Here is a 24,718-nt window from a genome sequence, read left to right as displayed (position 1 = left end):
GGCAGGTCAACTAGGACCTGTGGGCTCAGTCAGCCCAGGGCCTGTTTTTATAACTAAAGCTGTGCAGGAACACGGGCACACCCACCCAGTGACTGCTTCTACATCCCAAGAGCAGAGCTGAGCAACTGCATCAGAAGCTGCATGGCCCTCAAAGACCAACATCTGTCCTGTCTGGTCCTTGGCAGAAAAACTTTCTAAGACCTGAGCTAAATACACTGCATGAAAAGAAGGTCAAACATTTCACTGAAAAGATTCATTTTAGAGGATAATTTTAACATCTTGAGTCGATTTGAGACAAAATAGGTTCAAAAATAGATGCTAAAAATCTATTTTAACATCTTGAATCTATTTTAAAAATTGTGCAAGATGAGGGAAATCAAACTTCATAGTAATTTATGTTAAAAACAAACTGGGATGTTAGAATCACTTGACTCACCAGCCATATTAGCAGACCTGCGCAAGGGGTAGATGCCACAAATATGCTGCTCTAAAATCTTTTATGGAAAGTCCAACAGATTTAATTGACCTCCAGCTCAGTGTGAGCCAACGATGGGAAGTGGCTAATTTTAAAAACCTGATTAAAATCTTAGGCTGTAATTCTTAAGAATCAGAGCATCCAGAATCACGGGAGAGTCCACTATATCCCAGTTATTTAAGGAGCGTACAAATACTTTATTTTTCTTACAAAATGACCTTGAGAAATGATGGAGAAGCCCATTTGGCAAGTGCACACTCACTACTGCTGGGACCCACAATGTTCCAAGGGCCCTCAGAGTTCACCCCTGGTAATAGGGCAGCTACGTTTCCTGACTCACTGGGCTCCCACGGCATTTTATCCTATCTCTTTCTCTAGGAACTTTAGAAATTAAAAGTAGACAAGATTAGGCCATCTACTCATGTTGTATGCCAGGATCTATTTCCCCGGTCTAGTTCAAGGATGAATGCTTTCAAAAGAGCAGATTCCATCACTTTCTTTCAGAAAGCTATCCTAGAATCTACCCATTAAATAGTCAAGAATAGTTTCTTAAGCCAGAAGGTACCCAATCTGATCCTCTAATAAGCCAAGAAAAAAAGAAATTCTCTTAGCAGCTCACTCTGTACACCTAGAAAATGGTTGAACCATGGAACTCAAAAAATTTCAGTTCTAACTTAAGAACAGCATCACCTGAAATCTCAATATATTTGTCAAGCTTGCCTCTCTTTTTTTAAATGTGGAAGTTAAGAGAACATGACAACTTATAACACCCAGTCCTGAGGGAGAAAATGCCTAATAAAACTTATTACAAGGCATTTTACAAATAAAAATTCCACACATATTCCACAAAATAAAATACCAAAAAAATGCTTGGAAGTTGGTAAAGTTACCCTCCCTCATCACTACGGATGCTCTAGAGAGTGGCTTGAGCACTGGGCTCCTTACAATTCTGGGTGTTCCTCAGTGCGCCGGAGCTACCAGTAAGGGTCGAGGGCTGTCATGAGGATCCTGGACTCTTTCCAGCTTAAACTAGGGCTGTTTTACATTACTGTGTTTTATATGCTTGGTTTTCACCTAAGACTTCATTCCTTCAAGTGCTTGTTTATAGAAAATAATATCACTGTAGTGAAAACTCTGACTGAAGTACATCAATCGTCATTTTGCACAGAGTCCTCAGTCTTATTAATTTCATTTTCTTTACCTTAGATCCTGGGGCTCCAGGTTGACCTGGTGAGCCATCGGTTCCCATCAAACCCTACATTTTAAGTGGGAATTGCAAGAGCAATTTAGAGAAGAATATTAAAAAGCAGTCAATCAATTTTCAAGTTATACAGTCCCATAATAATTAATCCACTAATGTATAATGCAATATATGGGAAACGTCCCTTCACACAACCAAATAAAAGAGAGTAAAGAATCAAGTTATGCAAGATAACATGAATGCCAGCAAAGCGCTTATAACTGGTTGCTTAAATCACCTACCAACAGCAAAAATTACTGGAAAGCTAGTAAAAAACGACTATAAAGAAAAGTTTATTTTTCCAACACTCTCTCTTTCTTTTCTCATGATGACCAACATTTAAATTTCTTCCTAGATATTATTTTGGTCAATTTTACTTACATTTTTTATTTTCTTGAATGATGTTTTTAAAGTGTTAAAATCTAATAAATTCTGTGAATATAATATTCTGTAAATTACAAATGGACATATTTTTACTAATCATATGATTCAAAATGAAACACTGAATAACTACTCTAGCAACAAGGAACTAATTTAATTTAGATTCAATTTAAATACTGTTATACATATTAAAAACATTTGCTTTCTCTTTATCATAGCAAGGGAAATGTGATGAGCAAAAATATTCAGTTAGCATTATTAGAAAACAGACTCTCAATATAGCCACACTGAAAATACCATGTCATTACTACTATGCTTTGCTATCAATTTAGGCTGTTATTATAACTATAAAATGTGAAATATACTACTCATAGCATAGTGTTTCAGGTATTAGAAATATTAAATATACTTATGTTTGAAGTTCAATGAAGTTCTATTCAATATTTTCATTTTTATGGATGCTAACTTAAATACTGGTAAATAATTAAGTTTAATATTTCAATGAAAAAATAATTTGACCATGATGATGGAGGTAGAGGAAGAATGTTCCATTCAAATCTTTCACCAAAATTTTATCAAATCTTTTCACAAGGTAAATCCTGCTTTTTAAACTTAAATAATTAAATGAAAAGTCAGAAACTATCAGATTTTTTTACTCAAAGAAAAAGCTGTTACAGGCAATTTCATAGGTTAAAATCCACATCACTTTTAGTAATAACTTTCAGAAATTTTTTATGGAGTCTTATGTACCATAGGATTTTCACAACTTTTAGCAGCAAACTCATGTCCCTTTACTTCTAAAACTTCAAAATTATTTTTTCACTAATTTAGGATCTTCCTATACTACCTGTTCTGAATGTATTTTTCCTCATTTGTATAAATAAATTTGCAAATTGTGTAAAAATAAAAAAAAGAACGTTTATTTTTAGACCTTTTCATGGTGGTGCTCAGTTTTTTGGTTTTTGTTTTTTTAAATAAAGAGCTGGAGTCTTTGTTTTATGGTTTATCTACAGTAAGAGTTCTTGATCTTTTCTTAGCCAACTTTTTGAGAAGCTGAAGAAATCTATTCTCCTCTATAAAAATGGACAAAATCTTTTTCATACAAATGGATGGGATTTGTGGAGCCTATATATCTCATTGCTGAACTCCCCCATTTTGTGAACTTCAGAGTAAGGACTGTTGGTACATAGCAACAATATTTCAGACACCCCAAAATAATGTCACTAACATACAGGTATTCCTGGAGCTCCTTTTTTCCCTAGTGGTCCTGGAGGCCCAATTTCTCCCTAAAAATCAAATACAGATAAGGTTTAAAATTGTAAATTATCAATTCATCATTAGGAATTCCTAGCAAAGCATTCTGGAGAAGGAAATTGCAACCTACTCCAGTATTCTTGTCTGGAAAATCCCGTGGACAAAGGAGTCTGACAGGCTATAGTCCATGGTATCGCAGAGTTGGACATGACTGAGCATATCATAGCATTTAGATTTCAACTTTGGGGATTGTGGTTGACCTTATGCTCCAAGAGTTTCTCTGAATCAAGAACAAAAGCCCTCATCCTCTTTGAGAGAGTGCTGGTCTTATGAGAAGTAGGGGAAGTCTTCAAAGATCCTTTATTTTAATAAAATATACTCTGGATTACAACCGTAATTATGAAGATTTGGAACTGTGCAGAAACCTCATCAGAGACAGAGATGCAGGAAACCAGAGGGCTGGGGGTGTTGAGGGTACGTGCTCAGCTTTTAGGAAGCTGAACACTGGGCAGCCATGGGGAGAGGGCAGGAGTCTTTAACACCTACAGTGGCTCAAGACTCTCAAAGAGGGTTGGCGTGGTACACAGGCCTGCCAGCAGAAGGTAGTTAGGCTTCCCAAGCCTCAGCTAGGCTGACAGAGTGCCTGCCTGCTAGGATGAAGCAATGAGCTCAGAATCAACAATCAAGACAAAGGAAGCAGAAAGCCACAAGACTCAGAATCGAGAATAATAACAATGAACTGCAGATGTTAGAATGGCTAGAAACTGAATTCAGAGCTATTATCTGAAATCTTTACAAATGAAAGAACAGAACCATCAAAGACTATGAGGACTGAAAACAGAACAAGAGGCTATCAAGACTAAAAGGATGCTATTAGCACAGGGAACTACATTCAGTATTTCCCTGGTGGCTCAGCTGGTTAAAGAATCCGCCTGCAATGTGGGAGATGGGAATTCAATCCCTGGGATGGGAAGATACCCTGGAGAAGGGAACCGCTACCCACTCCAGTGTTCCTGCCTGGAGAATTCCATGGACTGTATAGTCTATGGGGTCACAAAGAGTCAGACACAACTGAGCAACTTTCACATCACATAATGAAAAATAATCCAAAAAAAGAACAGTTTTATATATATATATATATACATATATATATATATAAAACTGAATGACTTTGCTGTATACCTGAAACTAACACAACATTGTAAATCAGCTGTACTTCAAGAAAAAAGAATAAAAAGATATCATTAAAATTTGAAATTCTAGAAATGAAAAATATCATTGCTTATATTTTTATATCAACCGATGGTTTAAACAGCAGGTTAGACACAGTAAAGGAAGAATAAATGGAAAATAAACTGGAAAACATCCAAAATATTAACCAGAATTTAAGGATCAAGGATATGAAAGTAAGCAATTTAGAGATGGAGAGGACAAAATTAAAAGGAATGAAAGATGTCTAACTAGATTTTCTAGAAAGAGGGAAAGGTGGAGAATGAAGAGAAGTAACATGGAGATTAACAGCCCACGTCTTTCCCAGTTAATAGAAATACCTACACAGAGCCAGGAAGGAAACTGAATTCCCATCAAGATGAATAAAGATAAATCCATATCTAGACACACTGCACTGAGTTTTAAGAACACTAAAAACACTAAACTAAATAAACACTAGAAACTAAATAAAATACATTAAAGAATGCCCAAAGAAGGCACAGATCACTAGCAAAAGCATGATGATTAGAACAAGAGCAGATTTTTCATAGTTAAACATGGAAGCCAGGAAATGGTAGTAGAAAAACTTCAATGTATCAAGAGGAAATAATCATCAACCTTGAATTGTACACCCTACAAAAATACTTTCTCAAACACAAGAGTAAAATAAAGATCTTAATAATTAAATAAAAACTGAACATTTACAATCAAGATATTTGTACTAAAGGAATTTCTAAAGATATAGTTCAGGAAATAGAAAACTTATCCTGAAAGGATGGTCTAAGAAAACAAGATAGAAAGTAACCAAGTAAAACAGAAAGCATGTGTGTAAATTCAAATTTATACTACCTGTATAAAACAACAAAAACAAATTGTAAGGTCAAAATAATAGCTTCCAAAATTATATCATATTTGAACCATTAACTATTGCCATAAATGTGACAAAATATATTCTATGTGAACAGACATCACCACTTTGCCCTTTTCATAAACAGATCCCAGGGCCAACTATTTCAACTTTCAGTTGTACTTACTTTTTGTCCCATTAATCCTTGGTTTCCAGGAAATCCTGGGATTCCCTAAAAATAAATAAAGTAGATTTTTAATTTAAAAATTTAGACGGTATCATTAAAGAAGAATAGGCAAAAATGGGAGTTTTAACTTGCAAATGACACAAATCATCAAGCGTAGCTCTTGACAGCATGAAACTGTCATTTATAGGAATTAAATTTTGGAAAAGAAAAAATTTATGAGATTTAATATTATATGAACATGTACTGATGTTTATAGTTTTAAATACAGACTTAAGAAAAGAAACTATGAGGATATTAACTTCTAGCAAGATTCAGAGAAATTAATGTTAATTGTCTAGCTTTAGGAATAATGTGAGCACATTTATTAATAGGAATGTAGATCTATCATCATTCGATGCATTTACCAAAATGATCATTTATCACATATTTATTGAACAGTGATGGTACCATCAATATTTATTTCTTCCTAGCCCCTTTCCATTTTCCTAGCTCCTTTCTTGATGACACTTTAATGGAACAAATGAATAACATTTGTTTTTATGTATATGTATTGACTCTGGCCAAAAAAGGTATTTGGGAGATAGGGAAATTGAGCACCATCAGTATTTCTCTGAAAGCCCTCTGCATCAAGTCTTTCAAAGAACAGCAGTGGTCCTCCATAAATCAGGGCAATGAAATCAAGTATTTTCTACTGCAGGGAGAGTCTGCCGTTATTTTGACGTTCACATCTTGACTACTAACACTTGTCCTTGCGGTAGCCATAATTATGGTGCAAGATACAGCACACAGTTCGAGTTTTAAAACCCAAACTTAAGTTCTATAAAGTGGAATTCAGTTTGATCCTATTTGGCTCAATTCAGTTTACCCTTTGCAGAGAACAAAAGTTGTATGAGAGTGATGACCATCAACAAGGGGTCACAACACCAGTTGAAAACACAAGTCTTTATAAACATACTAACTAGAGAATAAATAAAACAAGATAAAAATTTAAAGTAACATCGTAATACATGAGCACAGTATGCCCATTAGCACTTTAAAGAGAAATTAAAAGTAGATAATTGAGTGATGAGTATAAAGAAAATTGAGTGATGTGAACTGCATGCTTGTAAAGCAGAAAATGCGTACTCTCAAAGTAACCAGTCAAAGTCCGCTTCAATAGACCAGGATTCAGCATGAAACCATCCAGAACCAAATCCCATTCAAATGCACACTCACACAAATTCAGTAAAATGATGAAGGTCTGAATTTAAATAAAATTCAAATAAAATCTGTCCGTAAATTCTTATCAGGTGCAAGGTGGACTTACATAGTTCTGCAGCTGTGTCAGTGCTGTGTTGCTTGGCCCCAAGAATTCCTAAGGAGATCCTGCAATTGCCCTGACACCATCAGACCTGAGAAGCTGAATTTTGTGCTGCCTAGAAACTTTTGTTACTTAAGGTTTCATCCCTGTTCAAATCGCTATGCTCTTACACCATCTATATTAGTAGTTATTAGTTACTTCTGTCTCTGCAGCCAACCCCACTGTCAGCAAGGCTACATTTTCACTCTGAACGAAAAACAAAACTATCCCCAAACATCCCTGAGCAGCACCCAGGCCTCGCCTCCTAGAAGGTCTTAAGAGCCCCCATTCCACCCAGATCAGTCCCTGGATTTGATTTAATACCTTTGATCTGAATAATTCTAATTCTAAGCACAGTCTACATTAGGACATACCCACAAATCTTACATTATTTCAACATATCCAATATCTACTATTGAAGCGTATTTGGGAGGGTTTCAGATTAAGAAAAATAGATTCCTTTTCCTATTGCCTGTCTTCATAAATTAGTCAAACATGATTACATTCAGTCAAAGAAATGAAAAGAAGTCATAATATCTTCTAGTTCAACTGTATCAAGAATTACTAAATACTTACTTTATAAATACCAAGAAAAACACATAATACTGTATAATATTCAAAATAAAATGTAAAACAATTTGTAAAAGCAATTCTTGGCAAAACTAATATAATACCACAAGCATGCATAGAATAAAAAACTGTTGAGAGAGAGTTCATAAGAACTGAAATCACTCAGAGCTACATTAGTTAATAAAATTCTCCTGGACAATATTTTCCTGGGTCTCCCAATACGTTCATTGAAATTGACTAAACTTTGCCAATTTTACATTAGTAGAAATACTATTCAAAACCATTTTTATGTTACCAGTTTGTTGATTCAAAAGTATTTAGTAACAATTACTTCATAGGGTATATGTTTTTCCAAGCCAACTATTTTATATTTCATATTCAGCCTGTGTGGTTTTGGGTTCAGGCTACTGTGAACATGTATAAGTAAAGACAGAAGCAAGAATTTTATTTGGTGAGAATAAAGGAACATGTTTCCTCCACTTCTATGATTTCAGTTTGGGCTTGAAGAAGAGCAGAGAATCAAATGGAAAATCCTGTGTAACGCTGTGGTGAAAGAATGCTGACATGGAAAAATGTTCTAGAAGCTTCTCTGTAACCATTAAACCATTACTGTATAACAAAAGACTCATCAAAAATAGAAATGCATGATTCAGAATAAAGGGTTTGGTGTCTATCTCCTAGAGACCACTTCATAATGAAGGAAATATGTCCATGATGCATTACTTAGAAAAGACAAGATATCAGTTTATACTTTTCCACATGCAATGGAATATTTAACTCCTGAAGTTAGAGCATCTTGGGTCAAATCTGACTAGATTGGTGCATTCTGGATGGTATGGTTGTTGACTCTTGGATCAAATCTGCTGTTAAGTAATGCAATAATTTCAATGTACTAAAAACAAATCTAATCAACTAGTGGAATTTTTAAATCAAAAATTTCAACCTTTATACACAGTTTTACAGATTTTTATTATCATACAGTTATCAAAACATTAGAAGCATATAAAGTTTTCTTCTATTATATCAAGAAGTGATTTGCTCACTCCTAAAGATGCAATGACTACAAAACACATATATTGACAGTATCATTCTTATTAGCTACAGACATTACAACTAATTATTAATAAAGGCCAGAATAGAAGCAGTTGAAAGTTTGGATTCTGGAGCCAGTCAGCCCCTCATCTCGTACTGATTGACTCCAGGCCATATATTTAAATAAGAATCTCAGTGTCCCCATCTTATACATGATGAAAAATAACAGAACTTAGCTCTAGGGCTGGTATATTATGTCAGTGAGTTGTCATCAGCACTTAGCTCGAGCTTCCTGGGTGGCTCAGATGGTAAATCTGCCTACAATACGGGAGATCTGGGTTCGATCCCTGGGTCGGGAAGATCCCCTGGAGGAAGAAATGACAACCCACTCCAGTACCCTTGCCTGGAGAATCCCCATGAACAGAGGAGCCTGGCGGGCTACAGTCCATGGGGTCTCAAACACTCAGACTTAACTGAGCGACTAAGCACACAGCAAGCACACAGCTCAGAGCTGGGACTAAAATAAACAAATTTTCATGACTTCTCCGAGTTCATTCCTGAAAGTCGAAAAATAAATGAAGTCAGTTCATTTCCAAGACTCAATTTTTGTTTTCCTCCATTTTGAGGATTTTCTTCTCTCTCTCTCTTTATTCTTCTTTTTTAACATCTTTCCACCTTACCTTCCTCTACCTCATTCCCCAAAGTTTACAGTGTGTTCGAGATGACTCTGGCAATCTAAGGCCTACCACTAGGGGGCACCAACAGGTTAGCATTGCCGCTCATTCACTAACTTTGCCTTTCCACATTTGGCTGATTTTGACTGCAGAAAAATACTATAATGAGGTTCCAGATCAAGATGGAAGATTAGAAAGATCCTGAGATCATCCCCTCTCATGGACACACCAAATCACAACTGCATATGGAACAACCATCTCTGAAAACAACCTGAAAACTAGCAAGACAGATTTTCTACAACTGGGGACAAAAGGAAAAGGCTACACAGGGGCAGAGAAGCAATCTGGTTAGAATTCTCATCCCCAGTGTGAAGACCCACCAGTGGGAGGGTATCACAGCTGGAGAGGTGCCTCCTGAGGAGTGAGGGGTGTGAGCCCCACGTCAAGATTCCCACCCTCAGGCCCTACCCTGGGAAGATGAGCTCCATAACGTTTGGCTTTGAAAACCAGGGGGTTTACACTCGCTCCAAGTCCCAAAACAGATGCAGCAGCTTGAAATGCTCCTGGGTCAGATGAGAAGGAGATCCTTTGACCAATTTAAGGCAGGGGCTGGGGGACAGGGATCAGGTGGAGCTTCTCTGGGGTCAGAAGTGCTGGCAGGCATCATTCTTCTTCACTCTCCTTCTACCTTGCTTGCCTGGTACTTCTGGGATTCTCTATCAACCTAGATAATACTATGCACCCCTTCCCCAGCATTCCCCAGAGGACCTGCCCTTGCTGGCTTCTCTAAAGCACCTCCCTCCCCAGCCTACACAGCAGGCTGTCCCAGCATCCCCCCAAAGCAGCTCCTGATCCAGGGAGTCAACCCACACATCAGGGACCCTGCAGCCATCACAGCCCAGTCACAACAGGAGGACACGTGTGACCCACACAGGAGACACCCCAGGAGCACCTGACTCTAGTGACCAGAGGGGAATGTACCACTCAGCTCCACAGGACACCGTGTACATAAGACTGTTCTTTCAAATCCAGGAGATGTAGCTGTTACACCTAATACACAGAAAGAGACATATAGATTTAGGCAAACTGAAGAGATGAAAGAATGCCTTCTGCAGGAAAGAACAAGACAAACCTCAGAAAAAGAACTACATGAAATGGAGATAGGAAATTTTCCAGATAAAGAGTTCAAAGTAATAATCTCAGAGATGCTCACTGAACTCTAGAGACAAATGGCCTAACTCAGTGAGAACATCAATAAAGAGAAAATTTTTTTTTCAAAATGCAATAGGAATTGAAAAATACTGAATATGAAATGAAATATACACTGGAAGGAATTGACAACAGATTAGAGAATGCAGAAAAATGGATCAGTGATCTGGAGAACACAGTAGTAGAAATCACTGAATAGGAGTAGAAAAAAGAAAAAACAGCCCCCCTCAAAAAGGAGGATAGTTTAAGGGATGTCTGGGACAACATCAAGCACACCACCATTTACGTTATAGGGGTTCTAGAAGGAGAAGACAGAGAAAAACCAATAGAGAATACATTTTAAAAAATAATGCCTGAAAATTTCCCCAACTTGGTGAAGGAAATAAACAACCAAGTCCAGGAAACAAAGAATCACAATCAAGATGAATCCAGTTGACATTATAATTAAAATGTTAAAAATTGAAAAGAGCATATTGAAAGCAGCAAGAGAGAAGCAAATAGTTACATACAAAGGGACTTCCGTAAGACGAGACCATCAGCTGATTTTATGACAGAAACTTTATAGGTCAGAAGCGACTGGTGTATATTCAAAGTACTGAAAGGAAAAAAATTACTATCAAGAATCCTCTACCCTGAGAGGTTATCATTCACAAATGAAAGAGAGAGAGTTTCCAGACAAACAAAACCTAAGAGTCCTTCACCACTAAACCAATCTTATAAGAAATGCTAAAGGGACTTCTTTAAATCGTTTAAAAATAAAAAAGGTCATCACTAGAAATAAAAAAATTATGAAAGAAAAAATTCTCACTGTTAAAGGCAAGCATATAGTAAAGGCAGTGGATCAACCAACTAAAAACCTAGTATGATGTTTAAAGACATAAGCAGGGAAATCAGAATATCTAAAATAATTAAGCTATACAGAATATTAAAAGATGTAAAATATGATACCAGAAACATAAAACATGGTTGGGGGAATTAAAATATAGTGCTTTTTGAGTGTGCTTCAACTTAAGCACACTCAAAAGTTTTTTTGATTATTTTTCTTTGATTTTTTTTGATTTTTTTTTTGTTTTTTATAGTTTCTTTGATTATTTTTAATCAACTTAAAAATAGACTGCTATATACAGAGGTTGTTATATATGAACCTCATGGTATGTACAAATCAAAAAACCTGTAAGTGATAAAAAAAATAAGGACAAATTTGAATATAATACTAAAGAAAGCTATCAAATCAAAAATGAAGAGACAAGAGAAGAAAATAAAAACAGAAAAGAACTAAAAAAAAACCAACCAGAAACAGTTAACCAAATGGCAATAAGTATACCTATCAATAATTACTTTAAATGTAAATGAACTAAATGCGCCTATCAAAAGGCACAGGAGACTGAACAGATTTGAAGAAAAGACCCATCTATCTGTGACCCCCAAGAGACTCACTTTAGACCTAAAGACACACAGAGACTGAAAGTGAAGAGATGGGAAAAAAATCTCCATGCAAATAGAAACAAAGAAAGCTAGGGTACCAATACTTAAGACAAGACAGAAGTCTGTTAAAAAGACAAAGGAGGACATTATATAATGGTAAAAGGATTGCTCATATAAGAGAATATAACACTTGCAACATCTTACACTCAAATTAGGAGCACCCAATCACATAAAGCAAACAATTAATAGACATAAAGGGAGATATTGACCGTAAAACAATAGTGGCAGCAAACTTTAATGCCCCATCCAGACAGAAAATCAGTAAGGAAACTTTGCACTTAATAGACACATTAGGCCTAATGAACTTAACATATTTATATATATATATATATATATATGCATATATACATATATATAATATATGATGTTCCACTTCAAAACAACAGAATACCCATTCTTTTCAAGTAAACACAGAACAATCCCCAGGATAGATGACATGTTAGGCCACATGTCTTAATAAATTTAAGAAAACAAATCATATCAAACATTTTTCCCAACCAAAATGGTATGAAACTAAAAATGAATTACAAGAAGAAAACTGGGAAAAACACAAACATATAGAGGCTAAGACTCTGGAGAGTCCCTTGGATGCAAGGAGATCAAACCAGTCCATCCTAAAGGAAATCAACTCTGAATATTCACTGGAAGGACTGATGCTGAAGCTGAAGCTCCAATACTTTGGCCACCTGATGCGAAGAGCTGACTCATTGGAAAAGACCTTGATGCTGGGAAAGAGTGAGGGCAGGAAGAGAAGGGGCAACAGAGGATGAGATGGTTGGATGGCATCACTGACTCTATGGATATGAGTTTGAGCAAGCTCCGGGAGATAGTGAAGGACAGGAAAGTCAGGCGTTCCGCAGTCCCTGGGGTCGCAAGGAGTCAGATACAACTGAGCGGCTGAATGGCAACAAATGGAAGCAAAACAATATGCTAGTAAACAGCCAATGGTTTAATAAAGAAATAAAGATGAAATCAAAACATATGTGAACAGACCACTCACTAGCAATGATATTGAATCAGTAATCCCAAAACCCTGAATAAACAAGAGTTCAGGACAAGAAGTCTTCACAGGTGAATTCTACCAACATTTGAAGAAGAGTTAATACCTATCATTCAGAAACTACTCCCAAAATACTGAAGAAAAACAAATACTTCCAAACTCATTCTAGGAAGATAGCATTACCATGATACCTAAACCAGATAAAAACATTTAAGAAAAGAAAATTATAGGCCAATATTCCTGATGAACATTGATGCAAAAATCCTCAGCAAAATATTATAATAGACTGAGTTCAATAATACATTAAAAGGATCACACACCATGATCAAGTATGGTTTATCCCTGGGATGCAAGGATGTTTCAATATCTGCAAATCAATCAAAGTGATACATCACATTAACAAAACAGATGATAAGGATCATGTGATCATCTCAATAGAGGCAGAAAAAGCGTTTGACAAAATCCAACATTTAGTAATGATAAAAAGTCTCTACAGAGTGGCAACATAGGGAGCATACCTTAACATAAGAAAGGCTGTGTGTGACAGACCCACAGCTGACACCACACTGAACAGTAGGGAGGATTCCTGCAAGATTAGGATTAAGACAAGGATGGCCATTCTCTCCACTTGTTTTCAATATAGTATTGAAAGTCCAATTAGATAAGAGAAAGAGATAAAAGGCATCCAAATTGCAAAGGGAGAAGAAAAACTGTCACCATTTGCAAATGATAGACTATATATAGAAAACTAAAGTCTCCACTGGAAAACAGTTAGGACTCATCAGTGAATTCAATAAACTTGCAGGATATAAAATTACTACACTGTTACCCTTGAGGAATACAGGGTTGAACTGCACAAGTCCACTGAAATGAAGATTTTTTTCAAAAGTCAATAGTGCAAGATCCGCAGTTGGCTGAATCCAAGGATGTGGAATTCAGATATAGATACAAAGGAACCCAATATATGGAGGGCTGACTAAGAGTTACATGCAGATTTTTGACTGCATGGAGTGTTAGTGCTCCTAATTTCCTAAGTATTTAAGGATCAACTGTATAGAAATCTGTTGCATTTCTTTACACTAATAATAATTAGTAGAAACAGAAATTAAGAAAACAATCCCGCTTACAATATTGCATCAAAAATAAAAAATACCTAGGAATAATTTTAACCAAGAAGTGAAAGACCTGTACTCCAAAAACTATACGACATCAGAGAAGAGATTGATGATGACACAAATAAATGGAAAGATACACCGTGATCATGGATTGAAAGAACTGATAATGCTAAAAATGTCCATACTACCCAAATAAATCTATAGAAACAATGCAATCTCTAAGAAAATTCCAAAAGGCATTTTTCATAGAACTGGAACACATAATCCTAAAATTTATATGGAACCACAAAAGACCCCGAGTAGTCAAAGCAATCTTAAGGAGGAAGAAGAAAGCTGGAGATATCTTGCTCCCTGATTTCAAACTAGAAAGCTATACTATCCTAAACACTGCAGTTCAGTTCAGTCCAGTCACTCAGTCATGTCCGACTCTTTGCGACCCCATGGAATGCAGCACGCCAAGCTTCCCTGTCCATCACCAACTCCCAGAGCTTGCTCAGACTCATGTCCATCAAGTTGGTGATGCCATCCAAGCATCTCATCCTCTGTCATCCCCTTTTCCTCCTGCCTTCAGTCTTTCCCAGCATCAGGGTCTTTTCCAATGAGTCAGCTCTTTGCATCAGGTGGCCAAAGTGTTGGAGTTTCAGCTTCAGCATCAGTCCTTCCAATGAAGAGTCAGGCCTGATTTCCTTTAGGATTGACTGGTTTGGTATTGGCACAAAAATATACCCACAGATCAATGGAACAGAATAGACAGCCCAGAAATAAACCCACACTTACACAACCAATTAATTTACAAATAAAAAGCCAAAATATAGTGGGGGGAAAAGTCTCTTCAGTAATTGAGATGGGAAAACTGGACAGTTACATGCAAAATAATCAAACTGGAGCACTGCCTTACGCCATAAACTCAAAGTGGGTTAAAGACTTAAAAGCAAGACTGAAACCATAAAACTCCTAGAAGAAATTTTTTGAATCTATCTCCTCAAGCAAGAGTAACAAAACCAGAAATAAACAAATGGGACTATATCCAACTAAAAAGCTTTCATACTGAAGGAAACCATAAACAAAATGAAAAGGTAACTTACTAGATGGGAGAAGATATTTGCAAATTATGTACCTGATAGGGGGTTGATATCCAAAAATACAAAGAATTCATGTAAGTCAACATCAAAAAAATAATTAATCCAATTAAAAAGTGGAAAGTGGACCTGAGTAGGCATTTCTCCAAGAAAAACATACAGATGGCCAAATACACATGAAAATATGCTCGACATTGCTAACCATCAGGGAAATGCAAATTAAGATCGCAATGAGATATCACTTCACACCTGTAAGTATGGCTATTAACAAATAGACAAAAAATAACAAGTATTGGTAAGGATGTAGAGAAAAGGCAATCCTTGTGCACTGCTGCTGGGAGCGTAAATTGCTACAACCACTGTGGAAAATAGTACAGAGGTCCATCAAAAAATTAATAGAATTACCATATGGTCCAACAATTCCACAGTTCTACTTCTGGGTATTTATTCAAAGTGAAAACACTAATTTGAAAAGATGTATGCACCCCAATGTTCACAGTAGCATTATTGACAACAGTCAAAATGTGGAAGAAACCTAAGTTCTCATCAGTAGATGGATGAACAAAGAAGCTGTGGTGTGTGTGTGTATATATATATATATAAAAATATATATAGGGTGTGTATATATATACAGTGTATATATATATATAGAGAGAGAGAGAGTGTGTATATATATATATATATGCATTTCACTTTATGCTAAACTTTATGCTAAAGTGAAATGTCAGAGAAAGATAAATATCAAATGATTTCACTTATACGCAGAATTTTAAAAACAAAACAAATGAATAAACTAAGCAAAATAGACAAAGACTCATAGATACGGAGAACAAAGTGGTAGTCACCAGAGGAAATGGGTGGGGTGCTGGGCAAAACAGGTGAAGAAATTAACAGACACAATTTTCAGTTGTAAGACAAATAAGCCACAGGGATGTGCAGATGTATTGTACAGCACAGGAACATAGTGTATAATATTGTAATAATTTGGCATGGTGACATGGCTACTAGACTTACTGAGGTTATCAATTCACAATGAACAGAAATATCTAATTATAATGTAGTATAGTAACATTGTACACCTGAAAATACTGTCATATTCTATGTAAACTATACTTCATTTTTAAAAAGGGAAAATACTACAATGACTTTGACTTTTTAAATATTTCAAATATGTTTCATTACTATTTTTGAGAAAGGAATATGGCTAAAATTGTTTAATATGTTTGCAGTGGAACTCTGCAATATTTTCCAATTTTTTAAAATTTCACACTAACTGACAGATCGTTACAAACGATGTACAAAAGATTATTTTGCAGTGAAATAATTCTGAAGAGAAGTAACTCACAATCATAGCTGCCAGACCTAAAGGAAACCATTATACAAGTACTTGCAATATATCCTTATAAGGAAATTATCAGTTTTATGACATCCTTTAAAACAGTTTTACTACTCCCTTTCATCTTTAAGGGGACAATAAGTAATCTAAGAAACAAAGGTTGAATTTATTCTCCCTAGTCGACAGGCTAGGACTTACTTGGAGCTGTACTCAAAATAGCCAAAGATAATTTCAACAGAAAATGCCTTGTAAATAATTTTGATCTACTTGTGGTTATATATAACAGAAAATACCACCAGTTTGACATAATAAGTTACAGAATGAGACCAGGGCTATAACAGGAAAACACTCTGGGAGAGCCCATAGAAAGTTGCTTCACGTTACTTGCATTTTTCTTTCGTACCTAAAGTCATCTCTACATTCTCTTTTTTTCTTTTAAAAATTTTATTGACATATAGTTGATTTACAATGTTGCATTAGTTTCAAGCGTACAGCTAGTGCTTTAGTTATTTGGTGGTGGTGTTCAGTCGCTCAGTCGTGTCTGACTCTTTCTGATCCCATGGACTGCAGCACACCGGCATCTCTGTCCTTCAGCATCTCCTGGAGCTTGCTCAAACTCATGTCCATCGAATAGGTGATGCCATCCAACTACCTCATCCTCTGTCGTTCCCTTCTCTTGCCTTCAATCTTTCCCAGAATCAGTGTCTTTTCTAACGAGTGAGCTCTTCACATCATGTGGCCAAAGTCCTGGAGTTTCAGCTTCAACATCAGTCCTTCCAGTTAATATTCAGAGTTGATTTCTTTTAGAATGGGCTGGTTGGATCTCCTTGCAGGCCAAGGAACTCTCAAGAGTCTTATCCAACAGCACACTTCAAAAGCATCAATTCTTCGGTGCTTAGCCTTCTTTATGGTCCAACTGTCACATCCATATGACTACTGGAAAAATCATAGCTTGGACTAGATGGACCTTTGTTGGCAAAGTAATGTCTCTGCTTTTTAATATGCTGTCTAGGCTGGTCATAGCTTTTCTTCCAAGGAGCAAGTGTCTTTTAATTTCATGGCTGCATCACTGTCTGCAGTGATTTTAGAGCCCCCAAAAATAAAGTCTGTCACTGTTTCCATTGTTTACCCTTCTATTTGCCATGAAGTGATGGGACCGGATGCCATGATCTTAGTTTTCTGAATGCTGAGTTTTAAGTCAGCTTTTTCACTCTCCTCTTTCACTTTCATCAAGAGGCTCTTTAGTTCCTCTTCATTTTCTGCCTTAGGGTGGTGTTATCTGCATATCTGAGGTTACTGATTTTTCTCCCAGCAATCTTGATTCCAGTTTATGATTCATCCAGCCCAGAATTTCACATGATGTACTCTTCATACGAGTTAAATAAGCAGGGTGACAATATACAGCCATGATGTACTCCTTTCCCAATTTGGAACCAGTCTGCTGTTCCATATCCGGTTCAAACTGTTGCTTCTTGACCTGCATACAGGTTTCTCAGGAGGTCGCTAAGGTGGTCTGGTATTCCCATCTTTTTAAGAATTTTCCACAGTTTTTTGTGATCCACACAGTCAATGGCTCTAGCATCAATGAATCAGAAGTAGATGTTTATTTGGAATTCTCCTGCTTTTTCAATGATCCAACAGATGTTGGCAATTTGATATCTGGTTCCTCTGCCTTTTCTAAATCCAGCTTGAATATCTAGAAGTTGTCAGTTCATGTATGTTGAAGCCTGGCTTGGAGAATTTTGAGCATTCTTTGCTAGCATGTGAGATGAGTATAATTGTGTGACAGTTTGAACAGTCTTTGGCATTGTCTTTCTTTGGGGTTGGAATGAAACTCACCTTTTCCAGTCCTGTGGCCACTGCTGAGTTTTCCGAATTTGCTGGAATATTCAGTGTAGCACTTTCACAGCATCATCTTTTAGGATTTGAAATAGTTTAGCTGGAATTCCGTCACCTCCACTAGTTTTGTTTGTAGTGATGCTTCCCAAGGCCTACTTGACTTCACATTCCAGGATGTCTGGCTCTAGGTGAGTGATCACACTGTTGTGGTTATCTGGGTCATTAAGATCTTTTCTGTATAGTTTTTCTGTGTATTCTTGCTACCTCTTCTTATTATCTGTTGCTTCTGTTAGGTCCATACTGTTTCTGTCCTTTATGGTGCACATCTTTGCATGAATATCTCTAATTTTTTTGAAGAGATCTCTAGTCTTTCCCATTCTATTGTTTTCCTCCATTTCTTTGTACTGATCACTTAGGATGTCTTTCTTATCTCTCCTTGCTTTCTTTGGAACTCTTCATTCTAAGGGTATATCTTTCCTTTTCTCCTTTGCCTTTCACTTCTCTTCTTTCCTCAGCTATTTGTAAGTTATAGATGTAACATCCATTCTGTTTCAGATTCTTTAGTTATACATATACATATACCCATTCTTGTTCAGATTATTTTCCCACATAGGTTATTACAGGGTATTGAGTACAGTCCTCTGTGTTATACAGTAGGCCCTTGTTAGTTATCTATGTTTTAGATAGTGTATATGTGTTAATCCCAACATTCTATTTTTTTAATCCAAGAAGATATTCTAATGGATTTTGCTGTTGTTAAAGTATTGTTTTTCATGACAAGAAAAAAAAGAAAAATGCTTATCAAATTGAAATAATACACCCGATAACCCAGAGGATGCAAGGAAGAGGGCTGAGAGATCCAGGGGCAGGAATTGTGCTGCCATATCTCAGGAAGGTCATGTTCCTGAACCCCCAAATCTGGGAACGTAACCTATCCTTCGACATAAGTGAGTCAAAAGTGATCACGCATGTGAAGCACACTACCTAGTAAACGGAACAGATGCCTGTAGATGTATGTAAAACAGAAAACAGCTCCACTTCAAAGATAAAGCTCCTAAATCATACCAGAGTTGTTCTAAAGTGAGCTCTGACCCTCTGAAAACCTATAAAATGTGACACTTTTGGTTCCATGGAACTCAAATTGTGGCAAATTTCTCATTAAGTAGAAAATAGGAAATGAATTTTTCCAAGACCTTTTTAGCTGGCTCAGAGGTTGAGTAAAAACTGTACATCGTTTTTTTTTTCCAAAGAAATCTGAAAATTGTATTTCTTTCTTTCTTTTTTTTTTTTTTTGCAATTTCACATATGCTAGAAGTCACCAAACAAAAAAATATTTTAAAACATCAAATCAAGGTGAAGCTAGTTTGATGAACAAAACAGATGAATTTTTAACCTTAGTTAATTCATATGGTTAAAAAAAACCCACTTATTTGAAAATTGTATTAAATTTGCTATCTCCAATGTATCTTATGGACTTCCCTGGTGGCTCAAATGATAAAGAGTCCACCTGTAATGCAGGAGACTTAGGTTCAACCCTTGGGTTGGGAAGGAAATGGCAATGCATCCCAGTATTCCTGCCTGGAGAATTTCATGGATAGAGGAGCCTGGCGGGCTACAGTCCAGGGGATCACAGTCAGACACGACTGAGCAACTTTCACTAATGTGTTTTAATTATAATCATATTTTTGAAATATTGTGTATACTATTACATTTAACCAGTGCATACAATGCATATCTCCATCTTTCCTCTTGAAACATAATGAGATGATAGATTAATTAACAGTCACTAATGGAAAAATCATCACACTGGGGTAAGAGCTTCACACATGAATTTGGGTGGGCAGGAAACAAAATATTTAGTCCATAACATGACCCAATAATATTCCATTGTATGGAAATACTACATTTTGCTTATCATTTGATTAGTTGACAGGCATTTGGGTTGTTTCCACTTTTTGGTTATTATGAATAATGCTACTATGAACACTTGTACACAAGTTTTGTGTGGATGCATGCTTTCAGTATACCCATGTATCTTGGGTATACACCTAGGCATGGAATTGCTAGCTCATATAATAACTCCATGTTTAACCATTTAAGGAACTGCCAATCTGGTTTCTCAATGGCTGTACCATTTTATATATATATAAATATATTATTTATATATATATTTGTTGCTATACCAGCAATATATTAGGGCTCTGATTTCTCCAAATCTTCACCAATGCTTATTATTGTCTGTCTTTCTTGTTATAACCATCCATCCTAGTGGGTGTGAAGTAATATCTCACTGTGGTTTTGATTTATATTTCCCTAATGACTAATGTTGTTGAATGTGCTTTCACATGTTTATTGTCATTTTTCTTTTTTTTTTAGTGTTCTCACACATTAAAAAAATTTTCTTTTCTTACAGTACAGTTGATCTGGAGTACAGCAATGAGATCCAACCAGTCCATCCTAAAGGAAATCAGTCCTGAATATTCATTGGAAGGACTGATGCTGAAGCTGAAGCTCCAGTACTTTGGCCACCTGATGCGAAGAACTGCCTCATTGGAAAAGACCTTGATGCTGGGAGAGATTGAGGGCAGGAGGAGAAGGGGATGACAGAGGGTGAGATGGTTGGATGGCATCACCAACTCAATAAACATGAATTTGAATAAACTCCAGGAGTTGGTGATGGACAGGGAAGCCTGGCATGCTGCAGTCCATGGGGTCACATAGTCGGACATGACTGAGCGAATGAACTGAACTGACCTGAAAGGAAAAATACACAAGAATACACAGAAGAACTGTACAAAAAAGGTCTTACTGACCTGTATAACCACGATAATGTGATATCTCACCTAGAGCTAAACGTCCTGGAGTGTGAGGTCAAGTGGGCCTTAGGAATCCTCACAATGAACAAAGCTAGTGGAGGTGATGGAATTCCAGCTGAGCTGTTTCAAATCCTAAAAGATGATGCTGTGAAAGTGCTGCACTCAATGTGTCAGCAAACTTGGAAAATTGAGCAGTGGCCACAGGCCTGGAAAAGGTCAGTTTTCATTTCAATCCCAAAGAAGAACAATTCCAAAGAATGTTCAAACTACCACACAATTGCACTCATTTCACATTAGCAAGGTAATGCTCAAAATCCTTCAAGCTAGACTTCAACAGTACATGAACTGAGAACTTCCAGATGTATAAGCTAAATTTAGTAAACTCAGGAACCAGAGATCAATTGCCAACATCTAACGGATCATAGACAAAGCAAGGAAATTCCAGAAAAACATCTGCTCATTGATTATGTTAAAGCCTTTGACTGTGTGGAAAATTATTCAAGAGATGGGAATATCAGACCACCTTACCTGCCTCATGATAAACTTGTATGTCAGTCAAGAAGCAACAGTTAGACCTAGACATGAAACAATGGACTGGTTCCAAATTGGACAAGGAGTACATCAAGGCTGTATATTGTCACCCTGCTTATTTAACTTATGTACAGAGTATATCATGTGAAATGCCAGGCTGAATGAAGCTCAAGCTGGAATCAAGATTGCCAGGAGAAATATCAATAACGTCAGATACGGAGATGACACCATTCTAATGGCAGAAAGTGAAGAGGAACTAAAGAGCATCTTGAGGTTGAGAGAAGAGAGTGAAAAAGCTGACTTAAGACTCAACATTAAAAATACTAAGATCATGGCATCTGGTCCCATCACTTCATGGCAAATAGATGGGGAAACAGTGGAAACAGTAACAGATTTCATTTTCTTGGGCCCCAAAGTCACTGTGGACACTGACTGCAGCCAAGAAATTAAGAAACACCTCTCCTGAAAATTGTGTTGGAGTATTTTTGATTTATGAATTTCTACCAATGCAATTTTCATATGCCTCTCTGATTAAAAACTACTGTAGATCATTCTCTCACCAGTCTTTAACCTTTCATCAAAAAAAAAAAATCTTCATACTTCATGCCTTTCATGATTAACTTCACTTGTCTTTAATGGCTTTTAACAGTCTTCTGCCACCTGATGCGAAGAGCTAACTCATTTGAAAAGACCCTGATGCTGGGAAAGATTGAAGGCAGGAGAAGGGGACGACAGAGGATGAGATGGTTGGATGGCATCACTGACTCGATGGACATGAGTTTGGGTAAACTCCGGGAGTTGGTGATGGACAGGGAGGCCTGGTGTGCCTGGGATCACAAAGAGTCGGACACAACTGAGCGACTGAACTGAACAGTCTTAATCCACAGTAGGATTTTGAAACATTCTTCTGTACAATATATGTTTCCTGAGTGAATTTTCTGTTTTCCTAACTAGAGAATAAATGTTCCAGCTAAAACCACTTGGTACAGTGTTGTACTTTCTATGATTGCTCAACAAATATTTGCACCTAACTACCCATCTTAATAAGAGCTGTCAACAGTTCTAACGCTCTCCATGTATACGTACTCAGTCGCTCAGTCTTGTCAGACTATTTGCCACCTTATGGACTGTAGCCCGCCAGACTCCTCTGTCCATGGGACTTCCCAGGCAAGAATACTGCAGTGGGTTGCCATTTCCTCCTCCAGGGGATCTTCCTGACCCAGGGATCAAACCCACATCTCCTGCGTCTCCTGCATTGTCAGTTGGATTCTTTATCACTGCGCAACCTAGGAAGCCCCAAAAGCTCTCTACTAGTGGTTTTAATCCAGTTTTGATATATATTGTTGAGAAGTTCTTCATATTTCACCTAAATCCATCAATAAAGCATCTTATTTTTCCATAGACAGCAGAAAGGAAGAATATTGTATCACAACAAAGAAATTATTCATAGTTCTTAGAACAAATAAGTCATTATGCAATTCCTTTACTTTAGTTTAATTTTAATTTTACTTTATAAATTACTCTTTATACTTTATTTTCAAGAAATGTTTTTATTGAAAAAGCCTAAGAACTTATGTTATAATTAAATCACTAAAATAAATGCATACTCTAATATCGCATGTTGATAATTTTCATTGGATTAGATTAATTGTGAACCATTAGAGTAGTACAGGACTTCTGGAATGTATTGATAAATATTAGTCTACTCATGACTTATCTTTTATTAAATCATACCTTTATTTCTACAACTTCCAGAGTGTGAATCTTTGCCCAAAGCATTTCAAAGCCATAATCTTTTAATGAAGCAAGATCAAAATCAGGTAAGAAGCTAATAGTTAACTGATTGCCAATAGTTCTAGATACTTAGTTTATAAAATCAAGACTGAGCAACACACGTAACTACAACTAAACTACTCCTACTTCAAACAATGGACACTTAGTTCAGTATTAAGTTACAAAAATCATTTTATACACTAAGTACCTAGAACTATTAACAATCAGCTAACTAATTATTAGCTTCTTACCTGATTATCAAAAATAAAAACATATTTTGATATAAGCAAAAATTTTCAAGTGCTTTTTCAGAGATTCCCCATTTGTGTTTTCACCTCCCTTAAACATAGCTAGAACATCAGTGATTTTCTGGTGTCAACTCTCAAGGTATCAAAATATTTGATTCAGTGTTCAGTGTGATACACACTCAAACATTTTGAAATCTTTTTAAAAAATAGAAACCAAGAAAGAGATCTTTAAAATGAAATGATCTAGTTACCAAAAGAATGTGTTCATCAGCTCATAAAAAAACATATAGCTACCACATTCATGAAAGTAGAAAGAATGTGAAACTTCCTTATTTCATCTGCTAACATAGCCATCTAGATAAATCATGAATCGAGTATTCCAAAAAAATATGCCTTTATCTTAAACAACACTGTTTTGTTAATTATGTATTTTCACGCCTTGAAAAAAGAACTTATTTGGACTAATTCAAGAATAGCATACAAGGATCTTATAGCAAAAGTTTTTAATGAATGTATACAAAATCTCTCTTGGTCCCCTTATGACTGCAGAAGCTAATTTTAAAGTCAAAGTCCTAAAAGCCTTGAAATCTAGACTCAATACCCTATACCAATTGTAGTGGTTCCCTTTCAACCACTCTCTTCAAAATGGAGACGGTGTCACCAGTGTCCACACCAGCAGAAATGCAGAGCCCTCGGAAGCAACAGAGCCATTCTATTGACTCAAAGATATGTCGCCTCTTCTGAGAATAGATCATGCCGCGTTTCATGCATTCGACTGAATTTATTCATCTTGTCATTTCAGGGTTCAATAAAGCCACTTTCAAATGAAAGAAATGAAGGAAGAAGAAGATTCAAATAGAGCATTCTTAAATGCTTACTAACAGTCTAACAATGATTTTAAAAGATTTCTTCAAAACATCAGTAAGAAACATAATCAGTACTATAATGCACAGAGCTTCTACATTTAAAATTCACAGTGTTTTATAAAGTTCTTCGATGGTGGTCAGATTTTACTCTATCAGTGGAATCATTTGTGATACGAAAGAAACATATTCATAAGTAAACCTAGTGGGACTTGA

General features: G+C 36.4%; 1 protein-coding gene across 2 annotated transcripts in view; it reads right to left on the bottom strand.

The window, feature by feature from the left end:
- Positions 1 to 24,718, bottom strand: part of COL21A1 (collagen type XXI alpha 1 chain) — a 201,884-nt gene that overhangs the window by 18,077 nt on the left and 159,089 nt on the right. The window contains exons 20-22 of one of the 2 annotated variants that reach the window (XM_081524368.1): positions 5,594 to 5,638; positions 3,329 to 3,382; positions 1,677 to 1,730 (exon numbers count right to left, since the gene is read on the bottom strand). In XM_081524368.1, the coding sequence (XP_081380494.1) occupies positions 1,677 to 1,730; positions 3,329 to 3,382; positions 5,594 to 5,638 (153 nt within the window). The remainder of the gene's footprint in view (positions 1 to 1,676; positions 1,731 to 3,328; positions 3,383 to 5,593; positions 5,639 to 24,718) is intronic. The other variant, XM_081524369.1, reaches the window with a different exon arrangement.

This window comes from Giraffa tippelskirchi, chromosome 8, assembly GCF_054371585.1.
Source record: "Giraffa tippelskirchi isolate mGirTip1 chromosome 8, T2T-mGirTip1v1.2.pri, whole genome shotgun sequence".
Classification (NCBI taxonomy): Eukaryota; Metazoa; Chordata; class Mammalia; order Artiodactyla; family Giraffidae; genus Giraffa; species Giraffa tippelskirchi.
Note: the sequence above shows the minus strand (reverse complement) of the source record. Positions and strands in the feature narration are given on the sequence as shown.